This window comes from Lichenostomus cassidix, chromosome 5, assembly GCF_008360975.1.
Source record: "Lichenostomus cassidix isolate B80296 chromosome 5, HeHo_3.0, whole genome shotgun sequence".
NCBI lineage: Eukaryota > Metazoa > Chordata > Aves > Passeriformes > Meliphagidae > Lichenostomus > Lichenostomus cassidix.
This window is the reverse complement of record NC_139486.1, coordinates 8,218,899-8,241,553: the sequence shown is the minus strand read 5'-3', so window position 1 is coordinate 8,241,553 and position 22,655 is coordinate 8,218,899. Positions and strand designations below refer to the sequence as shown.

The following is a 22,655-nucleotide window of genomic DNA, read 5'->3' as shown; positions in this document are numbered from 1 at the left end:
TGAGCTGCCCAAATAATGCAGTTAGCAGCAAGAGGATGGAAGTGTCCTCCAGAAAGTGCATTTGTTAAAAGCCTCTGGCTATAGACCAAGTACTGAATTAATTTATGATTTAATGGCTTTCTGCTGCTTTGCTTTACCTTCTTGATCCGTAAGAAGATACCAGTCTAAAGAGGAAAGTACCATGTCATTACTGAAATGAAAACACTACGACAATTCTCTCTCTAAAACGAGACAAAAAGCCCCAAAGCACTCCTGGCATCCTGCACAGAGGCACCAGGCAACAACACCTCCATTATTTATTCCTATCACTCAGCACAGGTATATGCTGCTACTGGAGGAAAAATAACGAACATTTCCATTAATTCCTACTGCTGTCCAGCCCTCTTCCAGGGCCAGGGTGTTCTAAAATAAATACCTGCATAATGATCAGGTGAACTCCATGTATTTTGAGCTACCCTGTAATGAAGAGGGAAAACCCCTACCCTTCTCTCTGCAGAGCTTTGCTTCCACTAGTCACCAGGAACACGGAACAGATCATTGTTAATAACAGGTGCCACAATGATCTATTTTTAAGTGGTGGAACGAGACACAGCCAGATCATGAGACAGGAAAGATTAAGAACAGGAGAAAATAAAAGCTGGAAGTATACAGCGAAAGGTTAAAAACATGAGCAAGAAAAGGAAATTATCTTCAGAGTCTTCTATCACATCCTGTGCTGCAGCACCTGAGCAAAGTCGGAAATGTTTGCATAGGAGAAAGTGCAGAGGTTAGGAGATGTTATTATTTCCAAACCCTTTTTGTTGGCTTTGATAGAAGAACTATGGCTTTGTGATCAAAATTAAGAGAAACGAAGCCTGTTTCATTAAAAATTGTGCTCACTCTGCCTTCTCTTATGCTAACAATTAAATAACTCTGACCTATGTATGTCAATGCCACTGGAATCCAGATCTGGTGGCAGAAATGCTTTGGCTGAGCCTATCTGCCAAGTACTGAGACATGCACCTGGGTTAACTTTAAAGCAATTTGCTGATTAACATACATACAAAATATTAACAAATAAACCCATTTTATTTGATAACCAGAAACGGTAAATTAGTAGAAAACTAAGCAAAAAAAGAGGCAGAGCATCAAACCTCCATATCACATCATTCCTGAAAAACACAGAGGGATTTATGATCTCAAATAAACACGCTTAGTGTTTAGATACATCACTCTGGGCAGATCTGAGTGTTACTGATGCAGCTTACCAGCTGTACTACAAGACACTGACCCCCAAACCGGACAAGAGAGCAGCTAAAAGCACTTACGAGCTACTGAGAAGTTATTTAAAGGTGATTCCCGCTGGTCAACATCCTGCGGTCGTTCCTTGTAGCCAATGAAGGTGCCATCGTTCTTCAGCAGAAAATACCGTGGCCTCCATGTTTTGATGTATTCTCCTGGAAAGAGAGGATAGGCAAAGGGAGAGAACATCAGAAAACACCCCAAAATACTGACACACTAATAATTTCTGTTAATATTGAAACTACGTGTCATCCTGACAGCAGCAGTCTTAAGAACATTCAGTTCAGTCTGATACAAACAGTGGAAAAATACAGGCACTGAGTCACGTACTGATAGCGATGTTAGCCATAAAAATGGGACTTCATAAAAGGTAAACAGCGACGTTTTGTTCTTCCATCTACTTCGATTTTCATTCAAATTCTGCAACATCTGCTTTAAATGCATTTTAAATTTTAAAAAAATCAGAGCAGATGTCCTATGTATTATTTTTGCTATTGTCATTTTTCATACTGACAAGTGGAGAAATTTTTTTCATTTACATTTTGCAGCGCAAGTATTTTAAACAACAATGGGTAATTTACTAATTAGTCAACTGCTTTATCAAACCAACAGCCACTTTTAGACCGTAAGAAGATAATTCTCTGCTTATGTTACATAACATCACTCACTCCTCTCACAGCATCTCAAGCATGAAACACAAGATGATATATCACAATATGAAGGGGAAAACACTGGATGATGTATAGCCACCACAAAGTAGAAAACAAACATCTACTCTGAAAGATATGCCACCTTTCTTTGTCTGAGAAAACACCCATTGCTCACACCATGCTACTGCTCAGCTGAGTAAGCTGCACAGGTGACAGTTGCGTGACTGTGTTACTGCCACATTCAAAATGTCCAGCAGTAGAATAAAGAGAAAAGAGTTAATAAAACCCCCTGTTATTTACTGGATTTATTCATCTGGTCTTCAGGGAAGGAAGACAGAGATCCCACCTACGGCTCTTCTGGATGACTGTCAATATGCCTCAAGTTTTTGCATATTGACCAGATCGTTATTTTCTCAGGCAGACTCTCAAGAACCTCAAACAGCTTCTCATGGTGCCAAGTTGCCCCTCTATGTCCTCCAAGGTTCTGCAGTAACGTTTCTACTCAACTGAGTCACAAAAACCTTATTCAAGGTGTTATTCTAAACAAACTATAAGTACTGGTCACACTCTTCCAATTCTGCTCACCCCAACAACTGATTTGAAAATTATAAAAGCAAATGGTCAACTACAAAGCACCCACAGCTGCACATCAACCATACCCTCCTCCCTTCTGTATGGTTTCTCACTTGTTTATTTAACACTGGGGAGAGGATAAGGGAGCACACGAGGAGCTGAACTCCTTACCAGCCTGCCACAGCAGGGCCTGTGCACCCTCTGATGCTGCCCTGCAGTGGCTGGTGCCCAGTGCCCACAGGTTCATCTGCTGGCAAGCTCTTCTAACAACCAAGAACAGTGAGAGAAGGCTCACCAGATCTTCTGGCTCTGGCAACCTTCTGCTGCTCTCCTGTTCTCCCAGGCTCTGCTCACACTCTCCTCCTTTCCTGCTGCTCAGCTTTTCTCCACTGGTGATTTCTCTCCCAGCAAAGTGCACCCTGCCCCAGCAACTCCCTTACAGCTGCTTTGTCTCCTTCCTCTCCCCACAGACCTCCTCTCCGTCTGTGGTGCAGTTTCAACCTGCTTTGGGCAGCAGCTGTGTCACTTCTCCGTTCACACTCATCCTTCTCCCTCCTGCACACAGAAGCAGAAGCAACCCTGATGCCCACACCACACAGCCACGGGTGTGCACAACCCCCAGCAGCTGCTTTCACCTGTTTAGTCCTTGTTGGGCTTCCAAATTTCTAATCTAAAGTAAAAAACTAAGAGCTATTGAATTGTTAGAGAGAGTCACACAAAGCCACTTTTGCGGTGGCCATGTCTGCAGTAAAACATCCATTTGAACTGATGAAACAGGTATGGGGCAAGAAAGAGGACAGGAAAAGGAGCACAAACCTTCTCAGTGTTTCTTTTAAAGACAGCTGTTACTGCCCTAAGTGTTACACCAACCTATAAGGGGTTTACAAAAGTGTCATCATCACTCCAAGAATTTCAGAAGAACTCACCTGTCATGGTTTAACATTTATAAGCGAGGAGGTAAATGTAGAAGGTTTTGTTGTCATCATCTTTTTAATACTGACCTTAATTAATGCTGAAAACTTTCTGGGATCAGCAGGAGATTATGAAGCCTTTCACATTCAAATTATCAGTTCAACTCGGCCCAGATCAGTGAGATTACTCCAATCTCATTACTATTACACCACAGATGTGACTACAGGGACAAGAAGGTATGTGGCACACTCAGCCCAGCTCTTGACTAGAGATTTGCAAGGTAAGCAGGTTGGGGAGGTGGTTGCCCAGACTATCAGGATTTTGGGACATGCTGCTACATACCTGACTCATTGGTATTTTCTTCTCTTGCATAAAGCACGCTCAGGAGACCTAAGAACCACCACGTACCCCTTATCATACTTGCATGTAGGACTAAATCCAAATTGGATGGGACAAAAAATATCTGAACAAGGACAAGACAGAGCCACTTGCCTCACTCCCTGATTCATGCTACGTGTCTTCCCCATTGGCATTCACTGAGAGGACATTTATTTTTTGCAGATTCTGAAATTATTATCTGGTTCTTTTCAGTGATGTATACATAATTTTACACAAAATTACACTGTACTGTCACAGGAGACTTTCTCTTAGATTAGATGCTTATGTTTGGCTCTCATACTTTCTTACAGCTTTATCCCACCGATCTGCTTCTCTGTTAGAAACACATCCTCTAACAGGATTAATCACACAGTCTTTAAAATGGTGCATTCCATACATATATAGCATCCTCCTCCACACTCACTCTTTCTGTGTGAAAAATCAAGGATTTCATTACCACCAGGCTTCTGCAGGGATCATTCTACTTGGATCTTCCTTTAAGCACTGCTTTAGCTGATTCTGGTTCCTGATCCACCTTTTTAATTTGCAAATAAGTAGTATGATTTTATTTAAAATTTATTCCATATGCCTGGAGCTTAATGAATACTGTAATACAGCAAATCGACGTATTATTGATTATTGTTCTTGCCAAGGAGAGTATGAGGCACAGTGCAGCATCTGTGGTATAAATTTTTATTATGTAACACACTGAGGTTGTACTTCTGCATCCTGCAAAAAAGTGGCAAGACACTGCCTGGTGTGTGACTTCCCAAACAGATGATCTCCAAGTATAATTTTACATTCAAGCCTAAGCAAGCTATCGCTCCTCTGCAGAAGCTCGGACACATAGATTCACCAACAGTCCTCCAAAAGATGTACAAAGTGTGTACTCTTAAGAAACAAATTTATATTTTATGATTACCTAAAAGACTATAAAAGGCCTACAGCCCATGAGGACCGCATCAAAAGGTGACAGCAAATCTGAATACTGGAGGCAGAAACAGAGTTTGTCAATACAGACAAAAAAATAATTATGTGGAACTGCTGGGACAAAGCTGTCTGAAAAATATCAACACCTTTTCCTTCCTCCAATATACTCAGCAAGCTGTCATGCCTGAAGAGTGAACTGAGCTGTTTCAATTTTTGCCCTGTGTTCTTTGTCCCTGTTGCGGTTTTGTTTTTAAGAATCACAAGAAGTTACTTGAAGTCACTAATATTAGCAGTTATGTAGTCACACTAGAAAGAATCGTACCGAGTACAGTAAATGCAAGCATGTGTGGCAAATTCTATCAGACAACACTAAAAAAAAAAAAAATAATGATCCACCATGGAGAAGTGAACAATTTACAAAGCAAAACATTTTTTCCTCTGTGATTCATTGCTTGTGTAATGCCCTGGCAGAGCCTTCTTTGTTTTCAGTAACAGAATGCTAACACTGCAGAGACAGGAAAGCAAAAGCATGGGTTATAAATCCTACATATAAAATCCTGGAACCAAATAGACTCTTCTGTAGTTTGCTAGCTTTATTATTTAAAATCTTTATGTACCATTCTGTTTACTCCAAGCAATTTCCAAATTGCAAAGATTCCCAAACTGTATATATCTGGAAACATACACAAAGATTGTTATAGACTGATTTCCCTTTATTGCCTTGTGTCTGCCCCCACACACTGCACATTAAAATACTTAACACACACTTAGAATGTAAATCCATCTCATGCCAGAAAAGCTTTTTCGCTGTAACACATACTGCAAAGCACACTTATGCCTGAATATTTCAGAAAAAGTTAAACACAAAACTCCTTTGGTTCATGAAAAGTTAATTCTACTGAGGATTTACAATAATGCAAGGTTAGATTATTTTCCTCTCCTCCCCACAACAGTATCTCACCGAATCTGGAGCTGTCTACCACTGATAGAGTGTCTAACATCAGAAACAGCTGCCACTCCCTGGGAAGCTCACGGGGTAAGTGGAGAATAATGAGCAGCAAGCACCAGCAGAACAAAAGAAAATCCATCTTTATTTACCAACTGCTGCATGCTTGTTGCTGCATCAAGCTCATTCAAAGCCAACACCACACCCTTTAATTCAGAACAGACTATATTTAAGAAGCCTCTGCTTTTTTTTTAATCAACTCATACATACCAATGGTTTGAAAAAAAAAAAACCCATTAGGTTAACCAAGTCAGTACCCAATGCTACCCTTGATATTTACAAAAGCACTGGACCAACTATTAACTTTCTTATGGCCCAAAGTAACCAAGTAACAAGCCCAGCAGCACTGACTGAAAACAAGGTCTCAGTTATATGAAATGCAGTCAAGTGGCTACCACAAATCTGCGGATAAATAATGCATTAGACTTTCTGCTCTGAGCATCACAAGTAGCACCTTTAATTGCATTTAAGCTTAACACTCAAAAAATTAGAGCTTTCGAGTTATGCAAGCCTTCTCTACATTCCCACACGCTCTGATGATGTACGGCACTCCCTGCTTGTAGAGCCCCAGTTCCTGTCCGAGGGAACATGAAAGTTATGCCAATCGCAGCGCTAATGTGCCACCCGTCAAAGGCGGAATGACTCATTGCTGAGCCTCAATGGCCATGAGAAGTGGTCTGCATCCTGTCGGCCTAATCAGGGCTCGGAAAACAGATGCCAATTTCCTTAAAGACGTGAAGCTTTCAGGAGCTGCCACCTCGTTCGCGCTGAGGAGTGGGATGGGGATTTGAAGTTAGTTTTTAATGCTTGAGTAAATTGGGTAAGTGTCCACTCGCTTCAAAACGAGCTGAAATCAAAACAGATTTGGAAAGAGAAAGCAGGGCTTGAAAACTTGCCTTTGCATTTCTAAAGCACTCGGAAGCAAACCCTTTCCAAGTGCAGGGAGCTAATTCTGGATCTTAACGACCTGACACCAAACAATTAAGTCTAGGGTGACCCGAATGAAAACTCTCAGCTCAAGTATGTTTTGTTTTTTATAAAAATAGCTGCGCAGACACCCACCAGGCTGGTGCACCACTCTTCACTCCCCTCAGCAAACTGTCAGAACGAGACATTTAAACACAGTAGATTTTCGGTAGCTTGGGGAAATCAAAAATAAAGGGAAAAAAAGAGGTTATGTTAATGTCTTTCCCAACACGCTGGCGGAGAGAGGAGGACCTCTGGTTTGCCTGCCTATTGAGAGGCGCAGCGAAGGGGCCGGTTCTTTGATGGTTTTTTTTGGGCCCCTCTCTGGATGCCTCCTCGGCCACCGCCTCCAGCGTACAGCTGCAGAGGCGCTGCCTGTGCCTGGAATCTCAATGAGGTGGCCGGGCTTGCCGCCGGGGCTGCTCCCCGTGGGGAGGTCATGCACAGCCCACGGCCACCGCGCCAGGCCAGCGCCGCAGGAACAGCTCGGCTCCTCCGTGCGTGGCCAGCACTGCTCGGCTTGGCCAGCGCTGCACAGCCCGGCTCTTCCTTGCCTGGCTCGGCCCCAACGCGGGGTCCCACAGTCCCGACGGGCTGATCTGGGGCACGACAGATCGGCTCCCCACTTTCTTCCCCCGTGGGCAGCGGGACGGCTGTGCGGTGCGTGGCCGTGACTGACGTGACTGCCAACAGGTTCAGAAGTGCCTCCTCCTCCTTGGGTTTAGCTTTTCTAAACCTCCTGCCGTTTCTCACGCTCAGGGAGAGCTGCAATGCAAGGCACCTGCTTCATTATCATATCTTGGGGGAATATGGGGAGGGAGAGGGAGGGAGAGGGGAGATGGGGTGAAGGGTGACGGATGAGCCGTCTGGCCTTCGAGCAACAAAGGGAGCCGCGGGACGACAACTCCTGGTCACCTGGCACCCCACATCTGTAAATTAACTTCAGAAAGCAGCACACAGCCTCGGCTTAGGGCTTCCCACAAAGCTATGTAGAAAAGCAAACGTACTGGAAGCTGCCCCTGTCCTTAGTTACACAACAGTGCAGGTGGGAAACACCTAAGGAAGGCAACGGGTGCTCTGATTCACAAAGCTGGCCATGGGAGAGATGAGAAGTCAGATTACACAAAAAGAAAAACAGATTCTCACCCAATACTTTCTCTATGCAGGGGATGGACAACTACCACGTTTTCAGATTCCATCTCTGCCAAAGGGTTTGACATCACCAGCCAACACTACTGCTGCAGAAGATGACACCTCTGTATTTTTTACCACTGAATTTCAACTGTATAGTTATGTAAAACTGAAACATGGAGGTTTATTTTTTTAATTTTTTTTTTGCTGAATTTCAGTTTAGAAGGTCAAAAATGTTGCCATATTGCTTACGGCAATCAATTTAAGCAATACCAGATATTCCCAAAGGAGCAAAAGAGAATTAATCAGCATGTAAAAAACTCCTTACTCCTACCTTTGGCACAGCTTAGTCAGGCTAGTCCTAACCTACAGCCGTCTCCAGTGGGAGAAGATGTAAATGAAATTTCATTAAAAACAGCAGTTTTAAGGATAGCTACATAAATTACAGGAAAATATAAAGTGATTTCTTAAGCTATACTGAAAACAATCTCAGAGTGAATTGCATCTTCACTACCTCATGGTGTGAGCAAAAGGACTTAAAACTACCATGAGGTGTCCAACACAGTTAGAGAAATCTTTTCTGCAATAAACTTGCATGCAGCTACAGCATTTTAACAAAATAAAACAGTCCTGTAAACAGTAAGCACCGTCATGCATTTCTCTGCTTTTGACAGGTGCCCAACTCTCTCTCATTTTTATAAATAAATAAAAATGACAGAGGAGGTGTCAGATTCACTGAACTGAATTAAGCATACTTAGAACAATTATTTCTCCCCAAGTAATTTTTACCTTGACACTATGATGGAAAATAGCACAAGCAGCTAACAAGGCACTTAAGCTAATAAGCCTCTGCAAGTTTTTAAATATCTTCCCTTAGAGGAAGGGGGTAACTACAACTATTCCTCACGCTCAATCTGAATACAGTCAATATATTTCTGCAAACCAGGCTCTTAAATACACCCCATGTACTTATAAAAACAGTGTGACTTAGTCCTGCAACGATTTTATGTCTACTACAAATACAAAGAAAAATAAAAACTAAACCAAAACCACCAAACACACCACACCCTGGTGTATTTGAACAAGGATGGGCTTTTCTAGACAGCATCTGAAAGCTGATTGAATTATTTTACCTCTTCACCTAAGAATCCTTAGCCATGACTCTTGTGCTTATCTGAACACATGCCTGATTTGAATCTCACAAACCCATTTTTGTTCTTCAGTAAATCCCATCTAGAGACTGTCAAGAGTGTGTGAGGGGACAAAGCAAAAAAGCACACACAAAACAAAGCTCGTCCAGAACAAGCTACGACTGAAGTCACAGTCTTTTAACTTGTATTCCTCAAGCTGCCTAAACATAGGGGATGTTCAGGAAAAGCATCGTTATTGATTAAAAATTATTTTAGGTCCCTTCCCTCTACCCCATTAAAAAAAGATTAGGTGAGTCAAAAACTCGGGCAAGAGCAATTTTTATGATGCATTTATTTGCTTTCTGAACATTAAACCTGAAAAGTACTCAGCAGAGCTTCCTCATTAAAATCCCAAAGCTGGTGAGGCTGAGAGATGACCTGGTCGCTCGAGAGGCGGGTGCCCATGGGAAAGCAAGAGCAGGGGAGGGAAAAAAGCAGGAAGAAGAAAACAGAAGCAGGAAGAAGAAAACAGAAAACATCCGCAGCAAGGACTCCTTGAGTCCCTGGCTCGCTCTTCTAGGCTCCCATTACCACATCATTGTGTCATTCACAAAGCAAATCAAAACCTCGGGGAATTGTAAAGAAATGGAGGAAAAAAAAGGCTAAAGGACGTTAGGGAAGATTTATGGAGACAGCAGCGTTTCTAAAACAGATGATATGGACCAACTTCAGAGGCAGTTTGAAAAGGGGGAAAAATGCTCTCTTTGTAAAAACTAAGCTGCAGAACATGGACTTTAATAAATAAGCAATTTATGGAGAGTAAGAAATTAACACATCGTATTGTTATCCTTTAGCTTCTGGGTTTGAGTTCTAATTTTCAACATAAATGCACAGAGTTGTTTTCAGCCACTTACAATAAAAGCTCTACCAGTAATTGTGTGATCATGCTGTGCATCAGGAAATTTCTTGAAAGTGCCAAGAAAATAAAATCAATGTAGAATTTTAAACATGTTTATACAAACAATTACGGGGTAAATATTTCATAGAAAGATGAATGAAAGCTAACTTAACTAAACATTTCAATGGAAAAAATAAGAAACATTAAAAAAGAGATGGTATCTTTATATGGCTGCGGTTAATTTGGATTTTTTAATTTTTAATTAAAAAATTTTGTCACTAGCAAGTCTACAAAATCCTGGAGGAGCACAAGGAGACCGTGTTAGTTCTAATAAAAAATTTCATTTATCTTGAGGCATTTAATGGCCATCAATGGAAAAATTAGAAGCACTTCCCAGAAAGCAAGTTCTAGTATTTGTTATCATGGCAACCTCCTGGTTACACATCCAAATTTAGTATTCCACAGATAAGTTTTACTGAGTCACTATCCCAAACTCAGCAATGAAAATCTCCTCCAGATAACAGGAGTGCTGCCTCACTTAGGAGGAATTTTGCAAAGTAACTTAATTGCATACTGAGAATTTATTAAAGCAACTTCACCGCTGAGTAGCGTAAGAGCAGAACTGCCACTGCAGCTCTGTGCTAAGCTCAGCCGAGTAACACAGCCGTAAGAAACTCTGCCAAGGATTTCTGTGCCTTGCATTGAGGAGTGTCGTCACCGTGAAGCAGAGCACAACCCACACTGCTGCCTCAACAGGGCCACAAGCTCAGTCAGACACATTATTACAATTCATTTATTTCTATAATAAAACAGTAAAAATGTTGGGTCTTAATATAAACGAACAGCAAAATTCCTGCTGGATTTCAGTGGTATCACAATTTAACCCTATAATACTGAAACACATCTAAAATACAACTAAAAATACATACATATAATCACAAATACATTTTGAACTCCGAAGTTATCTATCACACTAAGCTCATTATACTTCTCCCTAACAGCTCCTAGATCTAGGAGAGATGCATTTCAGACTCATGAAGATCTGTTTCTTACACGAGGAGGAATGAAATAGAGACCCACCTACCTTAACACTGCTACCATAAATTAATTTTCTTGTTGCCAACAGCATCTTGCTACACTAAAGTCACTTTTTATTTTAAAAATAGCATAAAAAATGAATGGTATATCCCACACAGAAGTGGGAAGCAGATGGACACAGAAGATGGGAGCTTGAATTACACTTTCCAGTCTGCAATGCCCCATACTTTTGTTTTCAGGAGACATGGCAAAAATTCCAATCTTCTCTATTCAAACTGATCCTATTAGCAGGGGAAAAACAAGTATCACCTCCTACCCCCAGCCTGCCCTAAACTCACACCAGTTTCTGTGGCATCAAATCTGCCACTTGCCTCACTGGATCTTCTGAGGTCAGGGACTGCTGCATCAGCCCCACCTGTCCTCCACACCTGGTTTTCTGAGCACAGCACACCACATCACTGCTCCTCACCACACTCATTCCTTCACCCACCCGAATCCTGAAAGCCCCATCCTGTAACTGAGCACAGTCCACTCTCTGCAGGTCTACCTCTCCACTCTCACTAGGGTGTCCCTGAAGAACAGAAGTAAAACAAGCTCCAGAACACATCCCTTGCCTAACCCTGTTACAGCTGCCCATCAGGTGCAGAACTTGCAACAACTACAACAGCTATCCAAGAAAGTCAGATTCCCACATTTTAAGTCTGAGAACACCAGAAAACCACAAATAAAGCTTTAAATTCATATGACAGCTTTTTGCTTTTTCTTGTTTGTTTTTTTTTTTTAACAAGAGAGAAAAAGCCTGAGAAGGTCACCTGGGGTAACATTCCTGAAGGCCATCTGGGGTTATGCTCGTGCCTCAGGGACTTCTGGCAAGGAAGGTGCAAGCACACGTTCAGAAAAGCCTGCATGCAAACCCTGCACACTCTCTGTTCTATAGCATTTCCTGCCGCTGCTCCCTGGGCTGATGCTTCCAGCTCACGCAGCAGCTGCTGGGGGCTCCTCTGCCACTCCAGCGGTCAAGCCAAGCAAGGCCACCCTGCAAACCCTGCTGCTGCCTGCAAGGTGGGAGGAGAGCAAGAGGAGAAAGGGGCAGGATAGAGGCATCTTTAGGAGGGGGACAAGTGTGCTAGACGTGAGTTAAGATGTGGCTACAGTTCTGGCTGGAGTCTGCTGCACCAGAGCAGGGCTGACAGAGGGACAAGCTGAGTCTCTGATGGGCAGAAGGGAAGGTGCTGGCTGGGCTGAGAGCACAGGCATGGCAGGGAGGGGTGGCAGCCTGACCCCTACCCCAGGCCATGCCAGCTGTGCCTGGGGCCATCATCAGTCCTCTCCTGCTCCTGTCCCAGCACCAAAGCAAGCAGCTGGAAGTGCAGGTGCCCAGTCCATGGGGAGAGTATGCTCTACACTCAGGACTTTGTTCTTGACATGCAGCCAAATCCAGAAAGTTTAATTATCAAAGCTATATCCTTTAGATACACACAGACATGGAGGTGTGCTACAGAGCTAAGGTGAAGCCTGGCTGTGAGCACAGGATCTCTGCACTGACCCTGCTCCTTCACAGGCACAGCCAACACTCTCAGTAAAATCTTTAAGTGTCACACTGGTGACAAAGACTGTACCAGCCTCTGGTCTGGGGAAGCTATAAGGTTTAGATTATTCCCCTGTTAATGCTTTTGCACATTTACTTCCCCATACCCAGTGAGAAAGCCTTTTTAACTTCTGGATTACAGCCTGAGTATCAAACTAAGAGACAAAAATGTTTCCAAAAAGCAGTCACTAAACACTTGCAATTTTCCTGTATCCATCACACACTAAATGAACCTTGCTGGGCAGACTTATTGCAAATTATGGTTTTCTAAACAAAGACACATTTGGCCACAGAAATTGGACAGTGCAGGTAACATCCTCTTCTTTAGAAAAAAAAAAAAAAGAAAAAAGAAAAAGAGAGCGAGAACAAAGGACCCAAATGAAAATTACTGTCCTGGCATTATACTGGTGGTAAAATTGCAGCTCAACGACAAGATTAAGCGTAAGTCCACTACTGGATCACTGTCTCTGGTTTGAGAAAATGTTTTTCTATACACTTTTCTTCCCCTCATCAGAGAATCCGAATTTCCTAGTTTAATAATTTTCCCATTTCCAAAAGAAATGGGAGCCTTTTTAAGCAATGAAGACATCTAGTCATTTAATCACAGGTACAGTACAAGATTAAAATGTTTTTGAGAAATTAATCCTTTCTGATAGTTTCCCAATGAACATTAAATCAACAGGTTCCAAATTTCAGGTATAAAATCTAATTGAAACTGCTGCTCTGCAAAATGACCACATTCTCCTGCCTGTCCTTACTGAAAATGAAGTCTAAATTGCTACTTCCATAAAAAAATTCATCCAGTATTTGCAAAAGGTCTACGAAAAATTCTTGACGGCCTGCAAGGATTCTTGTACTTAACCCAAAGGTAAAATTTACAGTAATTGATCATACAGAAATCAACTGCTCTGTGGACAGACATACAAGCAGGTTCCCGCTGCATGTTGCAGTTGGAATTTCTACCAGGTTTTGGGTGGTGGCAATTAAAAAGCTTCATTTGCAGTCTTCCGTTCTTTGCACCTAATTCATGACAGCACACAGTATGAAGAGAAAGGCGGTTATGGAATTTCATTAGGTATGCTTCCATGTCTTGATCTTTAAAAAGGAAACTGTAAACAGTAAGGTGGAAAAAGGATGATGATGAAAAAGCAAAAAAGACAGGGATGAGGGAAATAATTTTTTTTTTTTAAATGGAGTTTAGGATTATAAACATCAAAGCCTTTTAGAAAGAAGAGATCCAGCCATATTCCCCCTTCCTTTGTACTGAAGTTTAATAAACATTCTCTCCAACTTAACAATTTTGAGAAAATCACTGGATAAACACTTGTGTTAACCCAGCTACATGGCTCAGTGCCAAATGTAATGCCAAACTTCCCAGTTGCAAAACGAGCTGTTTTTACACACCAAAGTAACCACGCAGCAGGCCTGCCGAGCCTGAAGACAGCTGACAGAGATGACTGTTGCTGTCCCCCCATTGCACCGACATCCATCCAAATACCAACATCTGCTGTGCTACAATTTACTTTTTACACAACATTTAGCAAAACAGTGCCTCTGACTGCAACATCATTAAGGAAGTAACAACAAATAAATCGCAAAGTCCCATCAGACAATTGTAAAATTAAAGCATAGTTTGCCTTGCATACACTGAGCTTTAGTTCAGACGTATTGGACTTCAGAAATAATAAGCATTAGAAAGCGTTTTCTTTTATTAAACACACAGCACAGAATTCTGTAAAGCATGACAAGTGTAATCCATCATTACAGTGTAAATTACAGTTTCGAGGACATTGACTTGACTCAATCAGCAGAGAAGCAGATGCCTGCGAGGCAGCACTGCCTGCCCAGGACCATCGCAGCAGCCCAGCCTCCTAACAGGATTACACCGTGCCTGGGAGCGTAAGCTCTACAATCGAGGCCCACTCCTTTGCAAACACCCAGAGAGCGTATTTGTGCTTGCAAAGTAAGGAATTAACATTCCTAGAAACTAAAGTGCCCTTTGCTTTGAAAGCAGGACTGAGCAGAGGGGCCAAGGCAACCAGACACCTCTGGGCTCTGGTAGCGAGCACTGTTACAAATTCACAGCGTGGAGGTTCAAACCAGCATTTTGGCTAAGCACAAGCCAGGTCTGGTAAGTGGTTCCACTGTGCTGCCCAACACAGTTCACACCACAGAAGACCCTACAGGAGCAGTGTCCTTCAATTAGCTGTCCTTCATACCTGCATCACTCAGGGTGCAAGTCAAAATGGGGCTGCACTGCCACATGGCTTGGGCTTTTATTGGCACACAGGCAAGAGGAGGAAAAACAACGAATTTTAATCTTTAAAACTGTGACCAATTTTCAAAACCAGATCCTTCCTTCTGTCCTGTAGTAATTCTATGAATGCAAAAATAAGCAAAAAGAAAAATTCTCAGTTTCTTTTGAAAAACAGATAGTGAAATGAAAAATTTAATGAAGAAACAACTTGAATTTTATTGGGCATCAATTAAAGGGTTTTCCCCTCAATCTTTCTGCTCCTCATCACCCTCTTTAACATCTTTACTCAAAAAAACACTTAAGTTACAAAAAGCAACATTTTTTGTCGGAACAATCAGTCCCCCTACATCTCCAGACAACGTGTCTGTCAGGAACAACAACATACCCAACACTCAGTTCAAGATACAAGAACTTGGCAGGCTGTATTTCAGAGCAGTTTCACCAAAACAATACTGTTTCCCTTAAATTCCTATCAGCTTAATAGTGGAAGACAATAATATTTCAGATAACATAGACAGCAAGCGTTTTGGTAAGTTCAGTGGACATTCTTTAACCAATCCAAAAATAGCCAGCATCCACAGCCGAACATAAATGCTACTAATTTCATGCTTAATTTATACTAAAGGCAAGGGGTTAAGGCTTAAAATACTCCTGGGGGTTTAGGGCAGTGTTGATCCGTTTTAGACAATGTATATATGCACACACACATACACACGCACCCAAATGTATATATGCACACATACATACACACACACACAAATATACGTATTTTTTTATTTTTAAATATATATGCCCATTTTGGGACACAGGAGAAGCCATGCAAACCACAGTCTGTGCCCAGATCCTCTCACAGGCAGAGGTTTAAGAGGACAGACTCCTCTGTGCTAGCTACTATGTGTTTGCACAACACAAGTCAAGGTCCACTGAAAACTTATCTGAAGAGGTGATCCTGGGCAAACTTTAAGTTCAACCTCTGAGTTCAGAGCTGAAACACTATTTGTTTGTCCATTTATCCCCTGGCACGGTTGGCTTTTTGTCAGACAGATGTATGCCACATGCAAGTCATTTCCCAACCTCTCTGCTCCACCTCCCTCCACACACTCTGCACACACTCTGACCCCTCAGCAAATGTTGTAAGAGAGGAGGAAGTGTTTCTGACAGTTTGCATACTCTTCACAACAATTTTATGCCAGAGTATAAATGTTTTCTCCTGCCCTCCAACCCTACTTGTAAGGAAACAAAGCAAAACAAACACCACTTCCCAAATAACTGAATGCCCTAAACCTAGCAGCAGGAAAGGAAAGGAAAGGGGAGGGAAGGGGTGGAGAGGAAAGGCCAGAGAGGATGGATTACACTGAAGTTATTTTTGTCCCGTTCAAGTGGATGGGCAGGGACAACTAAATATAGAATTTATCAAAGCAGGTGAACAAGAAAGATGACATGAGCCACATGTTCCAAGGAGCAAGCAATAAATGAAATATGCTCCTACCCCCTGGCCCAAAAAGCTCCCAAACCCCAACCTATTTGCACGGGAGAGGTTCGACTGAACAAATACTCAACTCACTGCAGCCTTCCCTTCAGACATGTGACAACGTACATGTTAAGCAGATAGGCTTCCTGTCTCTTACCTGCTTGTACTATATATAAACAAGACTGTGAAGTCCACATTTAAATGGAAAGAGGTTTTACTCTGTGGTGACTCTGGACAGAAATTCTTCAGAAGAAAGTATGTTTGCATATACAGCTGGGTAATAAAGCTCCACTTGAAATCAAACATTAAGGAATGTTATGTTGTCAGTGGCAACACAAAGGATGTGGTTTCTGTGAAATTTAACCAGTTATGTCAGGGACAATTGCTTTCTTCTGGTCACACTGCAGTCCAGGGCTTGCTCAGAGTAACTGCCACAGTCATTTGGATTTCGCAAGTGAAAATCCATTCATACGTGTTTTTAACTCCTTCCACAGGGTGTGAGTTAGTCTGTGAAATGCCCCGGGAGGCTGGTGCCAGAAGCACACACTCCGTCCAGTAACTGTGAGCAGGCCAGGTTGGGAAACAGACAGCAAGACTCACCCAGGCTCTTGGGCTCACAGAGCCTGCAGCCAAGGACCCAATCAGAAGGACCTTAAGTGCTTTCCCTGAAGGCACACAGGAGTGAGCAAGGAGACCTTCGGGGGAAAGATGTGGCACCAGTCAAGCCATGACTTCAGTGGAAGCCACACTCACATCAGAGCCATAGTCCACTACTGGGCTCAAAGAACAGGAAGCTTGTATGTGGAACATTTCTCTTCTTCCATCTGTGCTCCCAGTTATCACAGTATCCCAGAGCCCCATAGCTTGAGCTGCACTTGTCCTCACAACATCCCTGCAAAGTAAGGAAGTGCTGTTATCACCACGTTACAGATAGGGAACTGGGGCACAGAGAGAGAAAATAACCCTATCCGAGGTGATTGTATAAGGAGGAAGTTTGTGGCAAGGCAGGGGAAGACTGGCTTCGATTCTCAGTTCCAGGACACTACCCTCATACACCAGACTTCAGCTCCTAGATGCTCTGCCTTCAGTTTGACTGACCTACCTAGCTCCCCTGGGCCACAAGGAATAGGGAATGCATGTGCCTTTTAGCAATAGCATTTCCAGTACAAGAAAAATGGAAAAGGGTATCAGATGTAAGCACTGTTTGCATTTAGAAGTCCAAACCTGAACAAAGAAAACAATTTTCAAAATAGCCACCACTATCCTGGTATTGTGGGAAAAGGAAGGAAGACATATCAAGTTTTCAAAGCAGAAAATTAAAAACATCCATGGCAGATCCTAAGTAGACTTTTAAAATAATTAGTGAAAGTGTAACAGGAAGCTGGTATTAGACACGCATCCTTCAAGAATCTCCCTGTTCTAGAGATTTTAGGTTATAGAACAATAAGAAATAAAAAAGTCCCTTTGGTACTACAGCTATCTCATTTCAGACACAGATCTAAACACACGTCTAATGCAGTTTCATACACAGACCTTGGCTCCAGACTCCACACAACAATCTTGTCTCAGATAAAACAAATTCCAGAGGCTGTACACTGCTCAAGGCTTCCCATTCCTGGCTGAGCCAGGCTTCAACCCTGCCCTCAAAGGCTCTCTTTTCTGAGTGAAACGGCACATCAGGTCCAAAATTTACTCTGTCCTTTGGGACTCTAGTTGCAGCCATCCAGAGAACCCGTTATGAAATAATCTACAACTTAAGGGCATTCATAAAGCAGCACTTAATGTCAACTGTCTGAGGTGACTATTACCCTGGAACAAACAGCAGAGATCCATCACACTATGGATCACCGGGTTTATCAAATCTGACTCGAAAAGGTGACTGCTCATCCTAATGGCCAAAAAATGACAAGACTGCTACTAAACCATCATGAACACGCCTTGATGAATGACACAGTCACTACACTGGGACAAAATAAAAAATTTGTGAGGTGGTGGTAGCTGAGGGTACCAGTTCAGCCATGATGAGCTTCCAGGTCACTCTGCTATCCGTAGACTGTTCTGTCAATTGCTGCTGATAAGCTGGACCTCATGGCCCAGGCCTCGACTTTTGCAACAGGCTGTTGCTGTTAACTTCAGCCACCAGCAACACAATGCACATCTAAAGCACACCTCCTCTGCCACAGAGTCTGAATGAGCTGCAGCCAACCTCTGCCACAGAGTCTGAAAGAGCCATAGCCAGCCAGCTACTTCTGAAGGCAGCACCATCAGGCAACTAATTCAACTTCTCTCAGTGACAAAATAGAAGGCCTGCTTGAAGGTGACCAGAAAGAACAGAGCTAGTTCCATCACACATCCTGCTATCCCCAAATTTCTCCCCCTTCTTTTACAACAGGACTGTAAAAAAGTGAAGGAGAGAGGCTGGGATGAGGTTAGAAACATTTCTTCTTTCTGACAGCAAGCCTCACAGCAACAACAGCCAAATAAACAAATAAATGAAAGCAAAACTTCCAGCAGCTTCACAGCTACATAGCAATCTTAGTAAACTAGACATTCTAGCAATTAAAGCAAAAAGCAACTTCTGGGTTCAGAGCACAGACCCAGAACACTTACAAAAAGTAGTAAATAAGCCAAGTTTGTTTATTACAAGTTTTGAACCTTCTTCTTGAAAAATCCCAACTTCTGTATTTGAACAGACCAGCCAACACTGAAAAATCAAAAGGCCTGTTGACAACTGAGGAACTGCTATTTATTTTCTGTTTGATGGCCACCACAAGGAAGATGAAAAACAAAACTAAACACCTCTACAAATAGGTACAAACACCTCTACTCTCCTTCAAAATCAAGGTGGCCTTTGCATGAGATTCCCAACACCCCAATATTAAACTGGTCAAGAATAACAGAATATTTTATGTTATAAAGAGTCATTTGAGGTGATCTGGTCTGATCACCCTTCTCAAAGTAGGGCCACTCAGAATGCTACAAGAGAAATCCAAACACTAATAGTGCATGTAGGTAATTCAAAATTTAAAAATATGAAGACAAGAAATTGAACAAATGCAATTTTCAAATCAAATTTGAAGAACAAAATCTCAAGCCTGCTTGGCCACATCCCCTTGTTATAATCTCCTTACCTCCAGTAACTGGTCTAAGCATTCTAAGAGCCAACAGAAAGATGAGCATCAATACATTCTCTGTGTGTTCTGGGCATGAAAAGGAGAAAAGAATTCACTGTTCCTCCATGGTTTATTTCACCACATGAATGATGAGAGAAAAAGCACAGGATTGTACATGGTCACAAAGGTATGCACAGCCTCTGAAGCGTGAAAATATATCTACAACCGCACATCCTGTTGTGTGTCATTCCATTTCTAAAATAATGCCTGAGAAGAGGAAAGTCTCTAGAAACATGAGGTTTTGCCATAAGCACACCCGGCCTAGTCACAGGAATAAACAAACCTCTCCAAGACACCAGCAAGCGCTGTTGTGAAGTAGCCCATTCCTAGTAGCTTGGAGCAGCTCCCAAGAAGAAAGCTTTCCTCTGGCCATAGGGAGAGTTTCTTAAAATGTGAAGAGAACTTCATATATTTTTTTGCACAGTCCTACCAGGAACATCTGAGGATTAATAAAAAAAAAACCGAACCCAAACCCTTAAAAATGCATAAAACTTACCACAGTATATCTGAATTTTCCTCCATCCTTTAGATACAGCTTTCTATAATGTAATGATTTATATTACTGCAGTACACATTAACTTCAGATACACATCTGGATCTGAGCCACCTGCTTTACACATGGAACAGTGAGACAGTTCTGCAGAGCTGACTGTCACAGGACAGGGACAATGGAAAGCCAGACACAGACACACACAAAAAGGGGGACCAATAGTGGGCATTGCCGGGAACAGCAGTCTCACTACACACACATTACAAGTTCATTGGGGCCTTTTATAAGCAACACAAGGAGCCAGAGCTTTTGAAGAGGATAATAAAGCAGCACTGCAGCTGTTTACAGGGACCATTTCCCAAGTGTGAAAGGGTAGCACAAGAGAAAGCACTTAAGAGCTTGCTTGCCTCTACGTTGTAGTCACAGTATAGACACACGCTAGGCTAACGGGAGGCAGAAGTTAACATCTTAATAGCAAATTAGAGATGGTAAAAATAGGTATGAAAAGCAAAAGCAGCTGGTTTTGTAGCTCAATGCAACAGAGGAACTAGTGGTAAGGACAAAGCAGCAGCCCAAAGAACGAGCTCTGCCCTGTTCAGAGCAGCAGTCTGAATAGGACACGGTTACATGCCAAGCATACAAAGATGCAAGATGATGCAAACCTTAGAAAAGTGTATTCCCCCCCTCCAGGTTTTGCTTTTGTTTTCCATTTTCAAGAATAACAGTATAGTCCAATAACTACAGAAACTTTGAAAAAACCCACTTTGAAGATTAAAAAAGTCTCTGCAGCCAATCTGCTGCAGAGCTGAGACAAGTCACTATTTTTCAGAAAGAAATCTGCCCACCTGCTGCACTAAGCAGAGAAGGCAGGACACATGTAAAATCATGCTTTCTCTGAAATTACAACTGATATTACCCAGGAAACACAGACTAGGCTAGGAAAAATATGCATTAATTCCAAATGGTGCAGTGTGCTGAACTGAACTGTACATGGTTGGCTAGCAGTCTTCATTTTCTTCTCACAGGTTTGCTCATCTTAGAATAATTTTATATTATTCCCACTAAACCATCTTCTACAGACACTTTAGACCTGTGGCTTCCTTTCAAGTCAGAGGGTAGATATTGGTAAGCCTGGGGCAACACAAAACCTCAGGCATTAACAAAAAAAATGTTACATGAGTTATTACGGAAGGATGAAACACTTAAAGAACAAAAAGTTCGTACTGCAGCAAGAACAGCACATTCTAACCCAATAAAAGCAATCACCAAGTCTAGTCACAAAGCACACCACAAATCAGATCAGTCTATGCCAGTTACAAGGTGTAAGTTTTAAGCAACTGCTCTTAATGCAGCTGAGCCACCATGGCTGGAGAGAAGACATTGCTCCATTGCATGTGTCTTTAACAGGACTGTCCCACTGTGTTTAAAATGTGAGGTCACATTTGGCTTCCACATCTTTGCAACCCCACTGCATAAGGCAGGAGAATTAACCCAGCTTGTAAAAGCAACAGTCTGGAGGAAAAATGCCTCATTTTACCTGAACGTGCTGAATCTGGCAAGAGCTGACAGTCAGGGAACACACAGAACCCTTTAAAAACACACAGCATCGTTTATTACACTGGGACAGTACTTTGTGTTGCACAATCCAAGCTTTTGTTTCAAGCAAGAAAATGTTTTCTAAATATTTTGTCACCATGACAGTCTAGCCTTGGACTCTAATTCTGCCCTTGGTTACTCCAGAAAACCCCTACAAAGTGAACTGTGTTGTCCAGCTCATCACTGCATCCCAGGCTGCTGGGAGAGCTCACCTGGCAGTGCAGCCACCAGCGGCCTCTGTCCCTGTGTGCTCTGCACAGCTCCTTCAGCCTGAGTTATTGCCTACCACAAACTAAGATCCATGTGAAGAAACAACACCATACGTAAGAGGAAGAGAGGTTTGCAGCTATGAAGCACCAAACATCTTCCCAACAGGTTCAGCTTTAACTAAGACAAAACCTATTCTTGAGATGGCAGAATGAAAAATTTTAAACACAGAGAGAAAATGAGGCATAGAGAAACATCCCAAATTTGAGGACCCCATCCCAAGTGAAAACATGCCTTTCAGGGACATTAATTTGGAAACTACATCTGAGCAGATACAGCTTAAGTCCACAGCACAGCCCCAAAAAGAGCAGTGGAGCATTTCCGTATGACTCAGGAAGCCCAACAAACACTTCTGCAGAACAAGATCAACAGGGTGTTTATATACAGCAGCAGTGTCATGTGAACGGGTGGTTTAGTTTGTGAAATGAATGTTTGCATTGTCATTTAAAAAAAAAAAAAACCAACAAAAAAACCGCCCTCTATTCCACACTTACAAGTTTCCAACATAAAAACATAGCAGGGGAAGGAAGTACTTCAGCAGCCAAAATTTACAAATTCTTACCATAACTTTGGCGCAGTAAACTTCTCCAGTGTCACAAAGGCCTATTCTTCAGGGGGCTTGGTTGCCTTTTTTTTTCAGGAGGACTAATCCACATGTGAAGGCTATTAAAGAACACACAAAATGCCAACAGAAGCATAAACATGCACATTTTGTGCATGTGTCTGTTTTCCAAGTTTTATCTGTTTTTCCTTACACAGATACCTAAAAACAGCCTGGACGTAGGTATTTCTGCTTTCTCACTTTTTTTGATGAAGCTCTGTGAGCTTTTTCCTTTCCCCCAAAAATGACAATGCTGCTTTATTTTAATTCATTCGAATCAGTGACAGAGATTCACCCTCTTGAGCTGCACTCAAGCAGT

The 22,655-nt window shown here is 42.2% G+C and overlaps 1 protein-coding gene across 2 annotated transcripts in view; it reads right to left on the bottom strand.

Annotated features, from left to right (window-relative positions):
- Positions 1–22,655, bottom strand: part of AKT1 (AKT serine/threonine kinase 1) — a 77,636-nt gene that overhangs the window by 37,228 nt on the left and 17,753 nt on the right. For both annotated transcript variants that reach the window (XM_085061212.1, XM_085061213.1), the window contains exon 3: positions 1,308–1,436. In XM_085061212.1, coding sequence (XP_084917338.1) covers positions 1,308–1,436 — 129 coding nt within the window. The remainder of the gene's footprint in view (positions 1–1,307; positions 1,437–22,655) is intronic.